This window comes from Drosophila sulfurigaster, chromosome X (genome assembly GCF_023558435.1).
Source record: "Drosophila sulfurigaster albostrigata strain 15112-1811.04 chromosome X, ASM2355843v2, whole genome shotgun sequence".
In the NCBI taxonomy this organism is placed as follows: Eukaryota; Metazoa; Arthropoda; class Insecta; order Diptera; family Drosophilidae; genus Drosophila; species Drosophila sulfurigaster.
In genome coordinates, this window is record NC_084885.1 from 21,112,279 (window position 1) to 21,131,632 (window position 19,354).

Here is a 19,354-nt window from a genome sequence, read left to right on the forward strand (position 1 = left end):
TGTTGGGCATTCAATAAGAATAAAGTCAGAGCTGAGCTTATTAAAGTGATTACGAAATTTTGTTTAAAGATTTTATTAAATTTAATCAGCAGAAATATTTGGTATTGCTATTTATTGCATTCGCTTATTTTCGTTACTTTTCTAAAATTGCAAATTAATTTAAAAATTTGTAAAAATCAGTATAGTCCACATTTTAAAAACAAAACGAATGAAGTGCTATATCAATATAGCAAATATAGCCTATAATATATGTATATATTTTTGTGGTATATGAATTGCAATTGGTATATTTTAAATGTGGTATTATATAAATATACCAAATATACATATCGTACCGTATATTTTAATTGTGGTAGTATAGAAATATACCAAATATAATGTTTGGTATATTTTAGTATTTAATGGTATAATAATTTGGTATATTTGAAGAATTATACCTCACTGTCGAGCACACTGTACTGTAGTTTTCTTACTTGTTTGAATTAGTACTTAACCTGCTCAGTTTATCGATTTAACTATCGATAGTATTTTGTTTAGCATCGTATAAAATCGCAGCAAAACCAAATGTAACATGGAATATAGTTTGAAAGGTGGTTTGAATATCGAAATATACTCCCAGAATATCCATTAATAAAATCAGCTTAAGAATTTTATACTCAAACTTTAATTTCTTAGGAATAGCCTTGCTAAAGCGATAATTAATCTTAGAGTGCCTTAAGTTGAAGTCTTCTATAGCACACTGTGTTCCTTTTGACTCATACAATTTTGTTATCGATCGTATTTCAAACTAATCTTATCAATTCATTTTGAAGACTTATTACCTTGTCATGGAATCAATTTGAATATCAGAATATATTCCCAGAATATCCAGTAATGAAATCAGCTTAACAAATCTTTACTCTGTGCTACAATTTCTTAGGAATAGCCTTCCTAAAGTGATCACTAATCTTGGCATGCCTTAAGTTGAAGTCTTCTATACTGTGTTCCTTTTGACTCATACAATTTTGTTATCGAACATATTTCCAGCTAATCTTGTCAATTCATTTTGAAGAATTTGAATATCAGAATATATTCCCAGAATATCCAGTAATGAAATCAGCTTAACAATTCTTTACTCTGTGCTACAATTTCTTAGGAATAGCCTTCCTAAAGTGATCACTAATCTTGGCATGCCTTAAGTTGAAGTCTTCTATAGCAAACTGTGTTCCTTTGACTCATACAATTTTGTTATCGAACATATTTCAAGCTAATCTTTTCAATTCATTTCGAAGACTTATTACCTTTCTATGGGCGGGGAGACTATATGACGCGATCGAATTGGGAACATCTGATCGGCGATCACCTCATCCCCTTGTTTGCATTCGATGACGTTCTTGTTTGCTCCACTTCGTAAATTCTCACAAGCACACACACACACATTGAGATGAATATTATATGTGTCGGATCGCGTGGCGATCGTGAATCGTGGAGAGGGGCGCTGCATGGTTACACAATAATATATCTTCCTGCTAACAATGTACAAATATTAAATGTATATTTTTATCACACTTTTGTCACAGTCGAGTCGAGTCTCCCCACTCGATATTTTTTGCTCTGTGTGTTCGTCCAAAGGGAGCCGAGCACAAAGAGTGCAAAGAGCGCAACGAGAAAGAGAGAGAGCGAAAGAGAGGGAGGGAGGAGGCTTCGGCTCGTCGCGTTTCTCGGTTAGTGTCACAGAGGCGATTATAGACGTCGCCGTCATAGTCACCCAAATACCTATAAATACATTTATTATGGTATTCTCCCTGCTTAATGACGCGTAGACGGCGTTTCTATAATTTACACATCTTCCATCCATTCTGCTTAATTTGTGGATTTATTAATAAAAGCGACAGATGCGACCTGAAATCGAATACAATGCATCAATCCGAGACTCAATGCTTAAATTGTTCATCGAGCACAACACCTGGAATACGTTTTCTTTTCTTTTTTTTTTGGCATAAAACGTTTCTTAGGACCTTGGAGATCTTGGAGATCGATAATCGCAAATGGGGGACGGGCAACGATCAATCGATCATCTGCTGATCAGCTAATGGCCTGGCCATTAAGTTGGACAATGCAGCTATAAAATTTTAAAAGCAAAATTGCAGCCATGATCACGAACTTGTACCCAAAACAGATATTCCATCAATGGATCGCCATTGCGATCGCGATCGCGATCATATCGATCAAGCGTTCCCCTCAGATATGTCAAAAATTGAAATCATTTCTCTGGATATTTATTGAAAAGGCACAGACAAACATAAAAGTGAACAAAAAAAACGAATAAAACGCAAAGGCAAAAAGAAAACCAAAAACAAAATAATAATAATAATTCTGGCCAAATGCCAGCGTAATGCTGAAACACAAAATTGTGGACCCCAATGAAAATGGGATGCGTAACGTTCCAATAGGTTGGGATAAGATTGAGGATGGGTGTTGGGCGTTGGGCGTTGGGTTGCTTTTTGGTTTCGGTTTTGTATTCCAATTCGATGAGTTCGGGAGACGGGTTGGCAGCAGTGGAAAGTGGGAAGTGGGAGATGGGAGATGGGAGTGGAGATGCCGTCGCGACGGCTGGACTCCCCATCGACGCTGCATGGACATGTGTTTATATTTGACTTATGTGGATTTATTTTCGTTCACACTATTCGAAAGCAGGGTGGGAGCAGCCAGCCAGTCGAAGACAGCACGGAACCTGGGCTCAACTGGCCACAGACTGACAAACTGACAAACTGACAAGCTGGCAAGCTGGCAATCTTTGGCAGCAAACAAAGACACCAAAGACTGAGAAAGTTACCCGCCCGCCCACACAGCTCCTTGGACTTTGGCATTTCCGTGTGCCTAATTGAAAATGCAAAATGTTTCCCTTATTTGTGTGCACTGCGCACTGTGGATACTTTCGACACTTTGTGCAGTAAAATACAGATACAGAATATATTCATTACACTCAAACACACACTCGCTATAAATAGTTTCTCTATTTTCTGGTTTTTATGGAGTGTGTGAAACGAGCTGCACAAGTGATATTTTCGAAGTTTGCCAGGCAAATATATTTATTACCGACTCTTTTATGAGCATGAGATATGGGCATTGTGAAGGCCATATATTTTTAGTGTCGTCTCTCAATGCGGCAGTTGCAGTGCATTTTGTCTGTGCTGGAGCATAATTAAGAAAACTCATTTTCATTCTCATTTATGGAGTGTGCATTTGTCCGATCTCGAATCCAATACGAAAACGAAAATGAAAATGAAAAATAAAATGAAATGAAATGGAATACTAAAATCTGAGTGCAACATCGAAGCATTGGGCCACATATTGTGATTTACTAAAACATTCATTTATTTCAAGACCATTTATCACAGGCTATCAACAGCATCGACAATAAATAGCTTATATTAACAATAAACAAGCATTTTGTGTGGTGTGCAAGTTGAACAGCATTATTGATGAAAGTATTGAAAACATTCGAAAGACGATCTTTAGCAAATGAAATAAGATGTTTTAACATAGTATGGAAAACATTTTATTTAATCAATTTAGACTGCCAACGAAAGGTATTTCGAATTTGCAAGAATTCATTTATTTCAATATAATTGCAAAATTATATCATTCGAATTTAGGTATTTCTTTCTTCTTTAAAATTAAGTAAAACTTAACTTTCTTATAGTATGAAAAACATTTAATACATTGAAAAGGTGTTTCATTATTTTAAACAACACAATATGCATTTAATATTTTAATTTAGAACAGCAGCAGCTTTCATTATTCTAATGTATTTTTATTGAATTGCAAACTGTTCCAAAAACATAAATGCAATTTGATGAACAAACTTAACACAAAATTTGTTGAAGCATCATTTGAAGTAATGTAATTATAAATATAAAAATATTACAAACATATTAGTAAAAAGTATTCAACAATCTTCTTCAAATTAGAATTAAACTTTTCAAGGATTTACAAAGATGTGCTATTCAAATTCGTATATTTATAAAAGTTTTAGAAGTTATTTAAGAAATATAATATTTCTGTATGGCAAATTACTTCTTAGTTGCTTTGACTGCCAATCTGGTTTTAAAATCTATGGTATGTCTTAAATGTAGCGATTTATCAATATACCAAACATAGCATATAGTATATTTTCAGTATGTTTGCGGTATATTCATTTGGAATATTTTATTCACAATGGGTAGTGAATATCTCACAGTCGAGCACATTCGACAATAGTTTTCTTACTTGTAGCTATTAAATTTGCACTTTGCTGACGCTGGTTCCACTGTGCAATGTGCAATGTGCAACGCAGCCTGTGGCTGTGGCAGTGACGCAAGGAAGCAACGGGGCAGCGGCGTATGTTGACTTTTACTTCATTTAGCTTTGATTGCAGTTGCATTTATGCGATGTTTTTATGGCAATTTGAACGCTTGCCAAATTGCTTTTCATACGCACGCATATGCGTCTAAGGCCTCTTGCCTCGTGCCTCTCAAAGTAGTTGCCAGTTGCTAGTTGCCCCTCGTTGTTGTCCGTTTGCCCTTTGGCCAGCCACCCACAACAAAAAAAAAAAAGAAATGCGAAAGCTGCAGTTGAGTGTGCTCGACTGTAAGATACTCGCTACCCATTTTTAATAAGAACGAAACTATGTGGTATTATTTTTAAAATATACCAAAATAATATACCGCAAATAATAGTGAACTATACCAAAGGATATATTTGGTATATTGATATAGTTACACATTTAAAATATACCAACTGAAATGAAACACATAAAAAAATACAATATACCAAATGCTATGTATATATGATATACCAAAGGCTATATTTGGTATATTGATATAGTCACACATTAAAAATATACCAACTGAAATTAATATACTTTGAGAATACTAAAATATGCTGCGCTCTCTTTGTCTCCATCTATTCTTTAAGATTTCTGTGGTATATTTTTTATACATATCATATATATTGTATACCAAATGCTGTATCTGGTATATTTTTATACTACGGAGTACACAAAATACCAGATTCTCAGTCATAGTGACTAAGATCCGTAGTAAAAAGGCAACAAACTTGATCATCGTACAAATATGTATAACAAGTGCCGTCGAAAAATGTTATCTCTATATCTTATACGAGTAGTCTCTGAGGCCTAGGTGTTCATACGGACGGACAGACGAACATGGCAATATCATATCAGTTGTTGACGCTGATGAAGAACATATGTACATATATACTTTCCCTCTGCCTGTTAGGTACATTTCCTGTAGGCACAAAGTTATAATACTCTTCCATCCTTTGGCTATCGAGTATAAAGATTATGTCGATTGTTGTTCTTTTCATTACTGTTGCACATCGTCGGGCCAGGCCAATTGGCAAGGCTGACAATCGACGATAATACTATATGTTTAGCAGGCGAGAACGAGATGCAAATAGGAAAAGCAAATTCAATTGAATTGTGTTCGAGAGAAGAAGAAAAGGGCGCAATCCGAAAACCGAAAGCCGTAAGCTGAAAGCCAAAAGGGAAATGGCAATGGCTGAGGTTAAGACAACTTGGTACATAAGGCCACAAAGCACATCAAACGCATCATTTGATTTCCGGCAAGACGTTGCAACAAGCTGTGTGAGTGTCTGTGTGTGTGAGAGCACATCACTTGTCCGCTTTTTGTTTTCTTTTTTTGTGTTCTGTGTTGTGTTTTGTGTGTGCTGTGTGCTGTGTGTGCTGCCGTCATAAGGCGTTACAATGTGCCGCAGATGTTGGCCGGCCATAAAACTATGATGCGACGCGACGCGACGCCAATTTCGATTCCTATACAAATATTGTTGCATCACTCGGTAACAAAATAATGCGAAACATTTCGTGGCAAGAAGCACGTTTGCCTCTCCTCGAAATTCGCATGCGAATGCGTCTGACTTCTACTTATTGTTGTTTTGCAAAAATTGAAATAATATTTGAAAATTTGAATTGGAAATGGAATTGAAAATGGAAATGGGGAGGAGGACACTGTGCGCAGACAGCAGCCACAGCAGCCACAGCAGCCACAACATCAGCAACAGCAGCCGCCGCCAATTGGGCGCCCACTAAATAAACTGAACTCTCACCTCGACGGGCATTAGAAACTGTTGTTAAGCATGTGTTAAGCTCCTGTCGCAGACCAATGGGGATTACCACCTGCCCACATTTGTGGCAGAAATGTCAGTGACAGTCAGAGACCATGGAGACCATGAGATGGAGATGGCTGCCAAAGTAAACAAGAATTTTCACAATCTAGCATCAAAATTTACGATACAAGTTATTATTAATTTGTCATCAGTCAGCGCACACATAAATATCCCCAACAACAACCGACTGACAAAGATCCATATAATTGGGCAAGATTTAAGTCTTTGCCCGCCTGTCTGTTGGGTTTATAGTCATTGTTGCTGCTGCCCTCTCTTTGTCTCCATATATTCTTTAAGATTTCTGTGGTATATTTTGTTTTGTTTTTTTTATTTATTTAACGCATCGCATGATTTGGTTGCTGTTTCGCTAATGGATCACGGCTAATTGTTTTGATGACACGTCTATAAATATAGACAGTCAGACAGACGGACAGACAGACAGACAGACAGACGGACAGAGAGACAGAGTCTGAAATTAGCAAATAAGTAATAAATGTGCATGAGAAGGTCATCCAAAGGCGATCTTAAGTATATAATACCGTTGTGGCAATGCCATCTCTAACTGGAATTACGAGATGGAAGAGGAAGATGGAAGATGAGCCCATCAAATGAACTCAACTAACTCGAACCGCAGCGTAAAACAGCTGGCGATTGTCACTTGTCAAATTAAAGCGCTTTTACGACAGACGACAGACGCCTACACACATACATACACTCACCTTTACCCACAATGTATATTGCTCTCTTTCTTACTTTTCGCTCTCTTTCACTCTTTGCAGGCAATCTTATTTTACACACCAAGATGGCTGTGGAAATCTTGGGAGGGTGGCAAGATTCATGCGCTCATCATGGACTTAGATATAGGCATTTGTTCCGAAGCCGAGAAAAAACCAAAAAAGAAATTACTTTTAGATTATTTATGGGAAAATTTAAGGTAAGTGAAAGTGTAATCACATCTCTCTATCTCCCTCTCTCGTTACACATCTCTAACTTGGATTCCTTTTAGATATCACAATTGGTGGGCGTACAGATACTACGTGTGTGAGCTGCTAGCCCTGATAAATGTGATAGGTAAGTGCGAACGATCAACGATCGACGATCAACGATCAACTGCAGCAGCTGCAAATGCCAGCGCCGAATCAATAAACAAATTTGGGGTTAACCAAATAGTCATGCGTATACGTAATATTCCATATACTATACTATCGCATATATCTATGTTCGACACTCACTCGCTTTTCTCTGGAAAATCAATGACGAATTTTTATCGACTAACCGAAACGAACTGAACCGAAGCAAAGCAAAGCAAAGCGAAAACGTCGGCGGCAGCCGCATCAAAATAAACAAATTTCACTCATCGCTTTTTCCTGAATTCCTGGCTTCAATTTGCCACCGACGCCGCGTGCGCTGCGCTGTGCTGAAATCTGAAATCTGATTTCTCATTTCTGATTTCTGATTTCTGACAAAATAATTAACTGTCAGAAGACATAAAAATAACAAAAATAAACAATAATCGAGCAGCAACAGACTGCACACAACTATTATCGACATATTGAGAAATGGCTCAGAGCTCGAGAGTTTTTCCGTTCAAAAACAATCTTACTAATTGAATCTTGACGTTTGATTGGCCCCAACTAAAATTACCAGTTCACAATTCAGTTATCAGCCGACAGTTTAGCATTACAAACATTTCACATCCCAAAAAAGAAAGTTCAATTAGCTGAGCATAAACATTCAAATCTGAAATACTTATGAATATATTGAAATTGATAAACAGTTTTGTATTAAACATAATCAATTATAATGACTTGAACTTGCAAAGAAAAATGAAATATATATCAATACTTAACATTTATTTTGTTTACAACATAAAACTAGTAAGAAAGCTACACTCGAATGTGCTCAACTGTGAGATACCCGATATTTTGAATAAAAGCAAAATAGTGCGGTATTAATTTGAGAATATACCTTTAAAATATACTAAATGATATATCTGGTATATTGTATATAAGGGAGTATATTTAAAAAATACTATAGAGTGTTAAATATACCAACTTTTGAGTTAAAGCAGCTACGCACCGATGGACAAACAAAAGTATTTCCTAATTAATTTCCAAATTTCTAAATTTATTGGCATCATAGAAACTGTAGTGATTATTGTCTGTTTATCTTATATCGCTATCTCTTATAATCTCTGAGATGTAGGTGTTCAAACAGACGGACGGACAAACAGACGGACATGGCTATATAATCTCGGCTGTTGACGCAGATCAAGTATGTCTCCTACTGCAGCCACAAAGTTATTAAACTCTTCTACCTTATGGGTTTAAAAAAAATATATATAATTTCTTAAAATATATTTTCTACACATCATAAAAATATGAGTTCAGGAAATGCAGACAATGATAAATTGAAATGGATAAATCCGCATATAATCCATTTCCCAGTATTAATCAGAGTATAACAAATGACTCTTCATTCATGAATACTCAACCCAATTCAAAAGAATAAATATATAATTTTGGCCAATTTATTATGCATATAATACGATAAAGAATCACATCCGCTTCTTCATTCCCATTTCTGCGAAATAAGCACATAAAAATATATTGCCATATATTTTATAAAAACAATTACAATTTACTCTTGAATTGATGAACCGGTAATACATCATTTAGGGCTAACAAATTGCTTTGCCACGAGATGTAAACATTTCATTTTACATAATAAATTAGAATTGCTTCCACAATTTAAAGTTCGAATTTCGCGCTAATTGCTCTTAATTGGAATTGGAAATGTATTGATTTTTATTGGGCAGGGCCTTACAACGTAGCGTAATCAAAAGTACTGGAAATCGTTTGCGTTTAACTGCCAAGATTGATTGTTTTTTCCTTTATTTTTGGTAGTACGAATAATTGTTTAAATAAATAAATTGCGAGTTGCAATTATAAAGATACATGTTAATAATGTGGCTCCTGTGCGGACTTATTTACAACGTTTTTATCAACAACACATTTCCCTGAGATCATCATCACATACACAAACACACGGTATAGAAAGGAAAAATCAGAGGCAGAGGCAGAGACAGAGGCAGCAATGAACCCATAAATTTGAGGTGGCAATTATTCTTTTTGTTGGTGGTATAAACACTGACCACACTGCGTATACTTAATGTTAACAATTTACAATACATTTTATATATATTATATGCACACGCATGACTTTTCTTCTTCATCTATTCCGATAGGTCAAATGTTTCTTATGAATCGATTTTTCGATGGCGAATTTATGACATTTGGCTTGGATGTGATAGATTATATGGAGACCGATCAGGAAGATCGCATGGATCCGATGATTTACATATTTCCCAGAATGACCAAATGTACATTTTTTAAATATGGTTCAAGTGGGGAGGTGAGTTTTATTTTGGTTTTTTTTTTTGATTTGTGATTGGTAATATTATAAATATATTCCGTTTTTTTTTTATAGGTGGAGAAACACGACGCCATTTGCATTTTACCATTAAATGTTGTTAATGAGAAAATTTACATTTTCCTTTGGTTTTGGTTTATATTATTAACGTTACTCACATTATTAACGCTAATATACAGGGTGGTTATTATATTCTCACCTCGAATGAGGGTCTATTTATTTCGAATGCGATTTAGGTGAGTCTTGTATCTTTTATTTATCTTGATATCATTTTGACTTTTCCTTCTTTTATCTTTTACAGGTTAGTGCGTCGTGACGCTATTGAAATAATCGTTCGTCGTTCCAAGATGGGCGATTGGTTTTTGTTGTATTTACTAGGTGAAAATATAGATACAGTTATATTTCGTGATGTTGTACAGGATTTAGCGAATCGTTTAGGACATAACCAACACCACAGGGTGCCTGGATTGAAAGGTGAAATACAGGATGCATGATATTGGGAGTATTAGAAACAATACAAAATGCAATATGTCGTCTCCATATAAATGCAACAACAACAACAACAACAACAAGAACTTTTAACAAATTAGTACAACAGTAAAATCAAGAAGAAGAAGAACAACAACAACAACAACAAACAACAAACAGCAGCAGCCGCTTCATAAGTTCAAAAATAAAACTGAAAAAAAAACGTATCTTACAAATACAACCAAAAAAACTATCGTCAATGCTAACAACAACTCATCGAAGTCATTTTCAGTCACAAGAGAGTAAAACACACAGATAGATAGAACGATAAAGGATCAAGATTAAACATTAGAGTATCAATAGAAATCCATAACCGAAGTTAAAGAAGAAGCAACACACACAACGAATATTTCGGAAGAACCACAACTGAAAAGTGAAAGAAGCAAGGCAAACAAATCAACCACCAACAACAACGAATATTTAAGGCATTTGAAGATCAAAGACCAATCATGAAGGAAGCAGCAGGATAAGGAGAACAGGTGGACAGCAGCAGCTGGCCACAGGACACAGCCAACGGATGCACGTGGCAACTGCGTCTGGGGGCGTGGCCCATGGATACAAGTGAAGTCAAGGAGTCAAGAACTAACGACGACGACAAAAAAAAAATAGCAAAGTTGCCCAAGGACAAGAACAAAGTGTGTGCCGAACAAGGAAAGGACATTGAAATGAAGGAATTGAAGGAAACTCTCTATCATATAAACACAAACCAACACTCACACTCACACACACACACACACACTCACACATGCACAAGACATTTATGCGGCATTACTCATACCGCACGTACGCCCACACCCACGCCCACGCCCACACCTACGCCTACGCCCCGCCCCGCACTTTGCTTGTCATGCAGCAACATAACAAAACACCAACGAAGTCGAGACGACGCCCGCGTATAATTGCATTTCTGTATTAACGACAAAACAACAAAAAAAACAAACAACTGCAACATCATGCACTATATTTTAACACCAACAACAACAACAATTAGAACATCAACATCAACAACAACAACATCGAACGAGCAGCAACGACAGCGCAAAAGAAGAAGAAGAAGAAGCAGAAGAAGGCGAAACGAAGACGAAGACGATCATCAAGAAGAGAAGAGCTGCAAAAACAACAACAACAACAACAGAAGAAACTGTTTCAAGTGTAGACGAGAAGAAGAGAAGATGATCTCCTCTCTCTCTTCGATACGATACGATTGAATAGGAATTGGATGGAATATCGCATAATGAATAGAGTAGAGAAGCAGTTTGGGGGGATTGAAGTAGAAATAGAAAAGCGAAGAGGATGAAGAGGATTGATTATATAGAAGAGGAAAGCGAAAAGCGAAATGAGAAATGAGAAAAGCAGGCAAAAACAAACGTTTAATTAAATTAAATTCAACTCAATTAAAATCACTTATTATATTTATAATAATAGTCATTACAAAAGTAATAATAATAATTACAATTACAATAATAATAATAATAATTATAATATTAATGCAAAATGAAAAACAAAACAAAAACGATATCTCGAAGTGTTCATGTATTCGAATGTAGGTTAATTAAGAACGGCATATAAATAATTCTAAATATAATACACACTTATATATATATATATATCTATATATATATGCACATGCATACATATATGTATATGGTGTGTACATATATATAGATTCACGTACTTATACATATATGTATATACTACATAAGTATACATATACATACATATATAATATAACGATAAACAACAAACAGATTTTTTTTTTTGTCTAACTCTAAGTATTTGTATTACCCGCTAAAGAAACCAAAGGTAAAATAAAAAACAAAAACAAAAACCAAACAAAACAAAACAAAAAAAGAGAACACGAAAAACAACACAAAAACAAACAAAAAAGCAACAAAAACAAAACCAAATTTTGTATACAAGAACCACAAACAAAACAAAGAAAAATACAAAAAACATAAAAAACCAAAAAAAGCAAAACAAAAAATTCAATGAAAGTGAAAATGAAAATGAAAATGATACCGAACTAAATGTAAAGATCAACAAAAAAATATCAGTAAATATCAGCGACAGTTTAGTAAATGGAAATAAAATACAGAAAATACGCATACAAATACCATAAAACGAAGAGAATACGAAGAGAAACGAAACAAAACAAAAGGAGAAATAAATGCAGAAATTTTAAAGAACCGTACATACATACATACATACCTACATACCTACTTACAAATGCATACATACATACAAACATATATAGTTTAATTAGGTCAAAAGTCTAGCGCGCATCATTATATAACCATTAAAATAATAACAAACATTACGAACTCAGACGGACAGACAGACGGACGGACGGACAGACGGACGGACGGACAGACGGACAGATCATGGATCATATTTTAAACATGCATAAATAGATTCAGAAATGGAAATTCAAATGAGAACGGAAGTTCATTTCCCAGTACTTATAAATCATGACTTTGATTCTCCAATTATACAAAAACATATAGAAGAGGGGACTTAAAAGCGGGCTCAGAAATCAATTAAATGAAATCATTTTCCAATTATCAAAAATGGAAAAAAAAAACTTTAACACAATTTGATGCATTATGATTTAAACAGCAGATCAACAGAGGGTAATAAAATAATGAATCATTATTTTCTCCATTCAAACTTTTGGCATTGCGGCTGTCCCACAAGAGCAAGCGAGAGCGAGAGAGAGAGCGAAAGATATAGAACGAGAGAGAAAAGGCTCTACGATTATCATGTGCAGCGAGAACAATCTCTCAAACAAACAAAGAAAAAACAGAATAACGCTCATTCACATCGAATTGACCACACGTCATGTGCTACAAATTGTAATATCCGTCCAGAAAACTTTTTGAAGCACATTCTAATTTGTAAGATTTAGGTTTTGTTCCCAGTCAGTGAATCTCTTGCCCTAAAATATTATTATATATATGAATGAATGAATGTTCAACAAACGCTCGTCTGATCAAATTATCCACAACACTCATTATGCAAATGCAAATGCAAAACGGACCAAAATAAGTCACAAACAAACATTTCTTTCAATTGTAATCCTCAGTTCAGCTCTCTCTTTCCAAGCCCCACCCCCTCCCTTCCCCTTTTTCCCAAAAAGGACATAAGGATGAAAGACGCATCAGACACAGCCAAAGAAGCCAAGCCAATGAAAATAAATGTCACTGCCAGCTAAAACAGCTAAAAACACACACACACATGAAACACACACACACACAAATGTAGTTTAAAGACTCGCAACAACAACAAAAAACAACATCTAGTATGTAGATACGATCTCCCCCAGAGTCTCCAGAGTTCAGCTGCAATGCCAAGGCAATTCCTTCGATGAGTTGAGCTCACTTTTTATCCCCACAGTTCTCAGTCTCAAAAATACTTATACTTTTTATGTTATATAGATCAAGGTATTTCGGTTTATGTACTCATGACAACGCATACTCAAAGACGCATTAGATTTTAGCTAACAAGGTTTTGGATGTAATCATAATAATAATAATAATAGATAAAGGGAAATCGAAATGGAAATGGAAATGAGAAAAAAAAAACAAAAACTAATTTCTATGTCGCCATACAACACTTAATAGAAGATGAAGAAAACAATAATTATAACAATAATGATAACGAGTAATTTTAGCGTATTTTTTTTAACTGCTTATAGCCAAATATGTGTAAGCTTAAAGTCTAGTTAAAAGAACATAATGACGGAATTTAGTCACTGAAAAAACAAAAACAAAAAGAAACAAATTCATTTCTTTGATTTTCTTTCTCACATTTTTTTTCGGCTCTGTTTTGACTATTGTTTTACTATTTTTTGTTGGGTTTTGAGTATGAATGATGGGAATAAGTAATAAATTTGAATACAAACTGAATCTATGCAATACCGAAGAAGAAGATAAAGACGAGTAATATGAAAATAATTAGTGAATAATCAATGATAATTTAAATCGAATCGGAACGAAACGAAACGAAACGAAGCATAATTGATATTCAATGTAATTTTATGACAGGGAGGAGGAGAAGAGAACCGTGAAACCATAATTACACTGGAAATATGTTATGCATATAAATAAATACAAGGAAATTGCCATTAGTTGTTAGTGTTAATGCGATACGTACATAAATATAACAAAAAAGAAAAGAAGTGAAATGAAAAGAAAAGAAAAGGAATATCTATCTATCTGTATATGAACTCAGCTCATAATACTCTCACATACCACACATACAAATACACATACTCATACTCATACAAATACAAATACAAATACAAATACATACTTAGTTAGAGAGGTGCAAAGGTGCAGGGTTCATTCAGACAAAAGAAACGAGACGAGACGCATATTGAGAACAAAAAGCAATTGTAAAATATCTTAACTCATCATCAGGTGACGAGTGACGAGTAACGAGTAACGTGTAACGAGTATCGAATGTCGAGTATCGAATATCGTATATCGACTAGCAAGTATATATTGATTAACGAAATATCGATCATAATCGTATAATGTTTTCTTTTTCCAATGCAAGACTTTATTTTTCAAAGTGTTTGCCGCAATATAAACTACGATTTAAATACCAAAAAGAATAATGAAATCAAATACGAACTGTATTAGTTACAAGTATAATAAGTACTTATATGCATACATACAAACATACATATATTAAAGAAAAGGTAAACCAATTGATTATGTGCATGAGAACACACACACACACACACCCACACACACATACAGAGACATTTCAGAAGCATAACATAGAAGGAAAACAGAAAGAAAATCCCCCTAGAAGCAGCAGCCAGAACATTTTTGGACTTTCTCCTGTTAACACGAGTGACTTCTTCAGGCACAACACAGATCGCATCGATTCTATATAACTTTCTACACACACACACACACACACACACACACAAGAGGCAAGATCTACTACTATAATACCTAATACAATCTAAGAATATATCTGGTATCGCTCCTGCGACTGGGGCGAATCTTCTTTATAAGGCAACAGGAGCAATAAATGTGACAACGAACTTGAAATGAAGAAGAAGAAATGAAGAAACCCTTTCTCTCAACTTATCCTCACTTACTTACAAAATAAACACACACACATAGTTTATACTCTATATTTAAATGCACCGAGTGCTATTCAAATCTCACGCTCTCAAATCAAACTGACTTTTGTTTTGTTTTGTTTTCTTTCTTTTCGTTGATTGGTAAATTTATGTGATCAATTTCGAAATGTCGCTGAATAGTTTAGCTTTTATCATATATACATAATATATATTACATTTTATAAAGATTCTTTTTTTGTTTTCCTTTAATTATGACTTTAATTTATGTTGGTTTTGTTTCATTCGGCAATAAAACGAATACATATCATTGTTTATTGATTTTTATTTACGATATTACGATATTCATTCAGAAGATGAGATTGGAATGCGCGCTCCCTCAATGATCCCACAAAAAAACAAAAAAAACGAAAAACGAAAAACGAAAAAAAAAACACACTCTCTCCTTGCTTCTCACACCTTTCCACACCTCTGCTCACCTCTCTCTTTGCTCTGTTTATTCCTCCCCCTTTTCCGCCACCCTCAGCCACCCTCAGCACATCGATCATATATAGCAAAGAGAAAAATAAGTAGGTCAATTGTCTATGATCAAGAATTATCAAGAAGTATATTGGTGAAATTTTTCTCAACTTATATTTTAAATCAAATATATTCGATTAGAAAATGCAATAACATTTAGTTCAGCTCTTTGATGAATACATATAATAATTATAATTATAAATAATATTAATAATAACGAATGTGCAAATAGTGCAAATCTTTTTATTACATACAGAAAAATGTAAGTTACGTTTTTTTTTTTTTTTTTTTTGAAAATGTAATTGAAATCGAAGTCGAAATTGTACAATACGAAGTTCTAATAGAATACTAAATATGATAATGAAAAATCTGAAACTGCCAATTCCCATTCTCAGACAAAGTTTAAAAATAAAACTAAAAGTAAAAGTAAACGAAATAAAAAGCAAAGCAAAACCTGCAAGCATATTAAATTAAACAATATACAATACAATACTTATACACAATACATGCAAAAAACTAAAAAAAAAAAAAAAAAACTAAAAAAAAAAAAAAAAAATGAAATTCAAATTGAAATTGAAAACAATGAAAATTGCTGAATATTTAGATAAAAAACGAAAACCAACAAAAAAAAAAAACAAGGAGAAAGAAAGAAAGAAATGGGTATAAGTAGTTGGCGTGTGTTTGTATCTCTCTGTCTCGCTCTTTTGGTTCGGTTCGGTTCGGTTCGGTTCGGTTCGCTTAGTTTGTTCGCTACTTTAGTTAGGAGGAGCAGCATGTCAGGTGTGAATTTTCAATCTCTTTCGAGTTTCGATTTGTTCCCCATTCTCTAATCGATTAACGTTTAACTGTTGCCTTGCTTACCTTTCAAATTTGTTGTATTTGTGTTAATTCTGAGTGTGTGCAAGTGTGTGTGTGTGGGTGTGGGTGTGGGTGTGTGTGCGAGTTGGTGTGCATGCGTTTGTACGATGTGTGAATAAATAGCAGACAATAATTAGTAAATTTGCAAAAACAAAAACAATATGAGATGAAGAAGAAGGGAAAAAAACAAAAGAGAAAATGAGAAATAAGAACTAAAGGCAATATTTGTGTGTGTACAATGCGTGAGCATTAACATGCACTCCAACCACACACACACACACACACACACACGCACACATATGTATATTATGTACATGAATATCTGTGTTGTATCTGTGTATCTGTATCTGTGTATCCGTGTTATCCGCATTTAGTAATCTGTTTTGTGTTTTGAAATCAAGAAACTCAAATCGCATCGCATCGCATCGCATCGAGTTTCTGTTGTCTTCCAAACATTTTCGGCTAGCTCCGCAATTAGATCGCAAAAGCAAATGATTTCGGTTAAATGCAGTTAGCTGCAGACGCAAAGTAGTTCCTAAAAATGTATCCAAGCATCTCAGTTGGATCAATCTCGAGTTGCAATAAATTTTGTGTTTCGATTTCATTCGATCTTCAATTCAATTCAATTCAATTCATCCTCTCACATCTCACACACAGTTGGCAAACGATTATTTCATATTACATTTTCTTCTTCTTAGATTTTTTTTTTTTTTTTTGGGTAGTAAATCTAGTTGAATTGAGTTTAGTGAAGATAAGTAATAAGTTTTGAAGAAAAAAAGAAAAAAAAAATGAATGTAGTTCCTTTCTCGTTAGCACAACAATTTTGAAGTATAAGAAAACTGCCTTAAAGTGATTTTCAAATTATATAAACAAAAAAAAAAAACGAAAACGAAAACGAAAACAAAAAACAAACAAAAACAAGTTAAACTAAAAGATTGTACATAAATAGTGCCCAAAATCATATTGGAAACAATTTTTTTATTAACAATAATTAGAATGGTATTTTAAACGTAAGCATGACTTTTAATTAACACCTAAGTATGAAGACGCATACGATTGTATATACGGATTATTATACTTGAACTTATATGCTTATATATATATATATATATATATATATGTGTATATATATATTTATATACATATGGTAATTACTTATACTTATAGTCAAAACTTATACTTATATACTTATATACAAGTACATATACAGTGAATACATGATATGATATGTATTTTGTAACGAATTAGATCGTAATTAGAAATGAGAAACGTTCAGCAAAATTACATCTAAGTTTTCCAGATTCAGATGACTTTTGCAGATGCAGACAAAGATCATTATAAGAAATTGAGAAATGTTTTCTTCTTTGGTTTTCACTTCTTTTTTTGTTGTTAGTAAGAACTTTTGTTAAGTCAAAACTAAATGCAAAACACAAAGAATATGACAAATTAAACTAATTATATTAATTCTAAATAATAAATAAATAATACTAAATAAAAACAAAAACAAAAACCAAAATGAACAAAAAACGTATGTAAAATAATTGCATAAATAATTTCAAATATATTCGCCGATTGCCTTCAACTAGAGGAATTTTGATTACAAAATTAATAATGAATATTAAAAATGAGAATTATTAAATATTGCATTAACGAAAAAGTATTTATACAATGAATGGCAAACAACTTATAAAGATAACAGATAACAGAAACAGACAAGACGACAGCAAACAAAAAAAAACAGGACGAACAACTGGAAGAAGCAGCCGAAATGACAAAACAGGAATAAAAGTCGACGCAAAGCAGAAGCAAAAATAAGAAGCAACAGCAACAACAAGAACAAATCTACACAGACAAAAACAAAAAAACCCAAAAACCAAAAAAAAAACAAACAAAACAAAACAAAAAAAAAAACAAATACAAAAAAGAAATGAAATTCAAAAAGAACTGAAGTAAAAACAAAGATTTTAAAAGCAGTAACAAAAACAAAGAAAATAATTACAATACAAAAACGAAAACGAAAACAAAGAAAAGAAATAACACCATAATACCACAAAAGAAAGAAAACAATTATACACATTTAAATAGGTTATACATAACAACAACAACAACAACAACAACTATTATATAGTACATACATAAGACACACACACACACACACACACATCCATACATTGCATTCTCGGTTATCAACTATTCCACAAAATAAAATTAAACGAATTCTATTCTATTGAGAATCCGAGCGAATATCTCGACTATTTCAAATCTCATTTCATTTCCATTCGAACCAGAGAAATCTTCAATAAAGTATATACAAAGAAAAAAGCGAGTAAATACAAAACAAAAACAAAAAAAAAACACACACACATATCCAACAAATCTTTTCGTCAACAAATCCTTCGATCATAATAAGAAATCGAATTAAATCTAAACTTGACCATCTCTCAGAGAATTTCTCTGGTTGTGTATTTCTCTCTCCCTCTCGTTCTCGTTCTAGTTCTCTATCTCTTTCTCTTTTTCGTTCTCGCATTCGCATTCGTATTCGCATTCTCTCCTTCACATTCTTCCTCGTGTAGACGAAGCTGATAAAGTGGACATCCCCCCACTATATCTATTTCGCTCTCTCACTCACTCTCTCCCTGTTTCTTTCATACACAACTCGTACTTAATGCCGCCATAAGAAAACAACTACAACAACAACACAAGCAGCAGCAAAAGCAACAACAACCACAAACCACAAACAGCAAAATAGAATGA

At 33.8% G+C, this 19,354-nt stretch overlaps 1 protein-coding gene across 3 annotated transcripts in view; it reads left to right on the plus strand.

Moving 5' to 3' along the window:
* LOC133849593 (innexin shaking-B) overlaps positions 1-18,955 on the plus strand; it is a 105,450-nt gene extending 86,495 nt beyond the window's left edge. For all 3 annotated transcript variants that reach the window (XM_062285777.1, XM_062285779.1, XM_062285778.1), the window contains 5 exons: positions 6,948-7,102; positions 7,175-7,239; positions 9,416-9,582; positions 9,658-9,836; positions 9,902-18,955. In XM_062285777.1, coding sequence (XP_062141761.1) covers positions 6,948-7,102; positions 7,175-7,239; positions 9,416-9,582; positions 9,658-9,836; positions 9,902-10,094 — 759 coding nt within the window. In that variant the 3' untranslated portion in view covers positions 10,095-18,955. The remainder of the gene's footprint in view (positions 1-6,947; positions 7,103-7,174; positions 7,240-9,415; positions 9,583-9,657; positions 9,837-9,901) is intronic.
* The last annotated feature ends 399 nt before the right edge of the window (positions 18,956-19,354 follow it).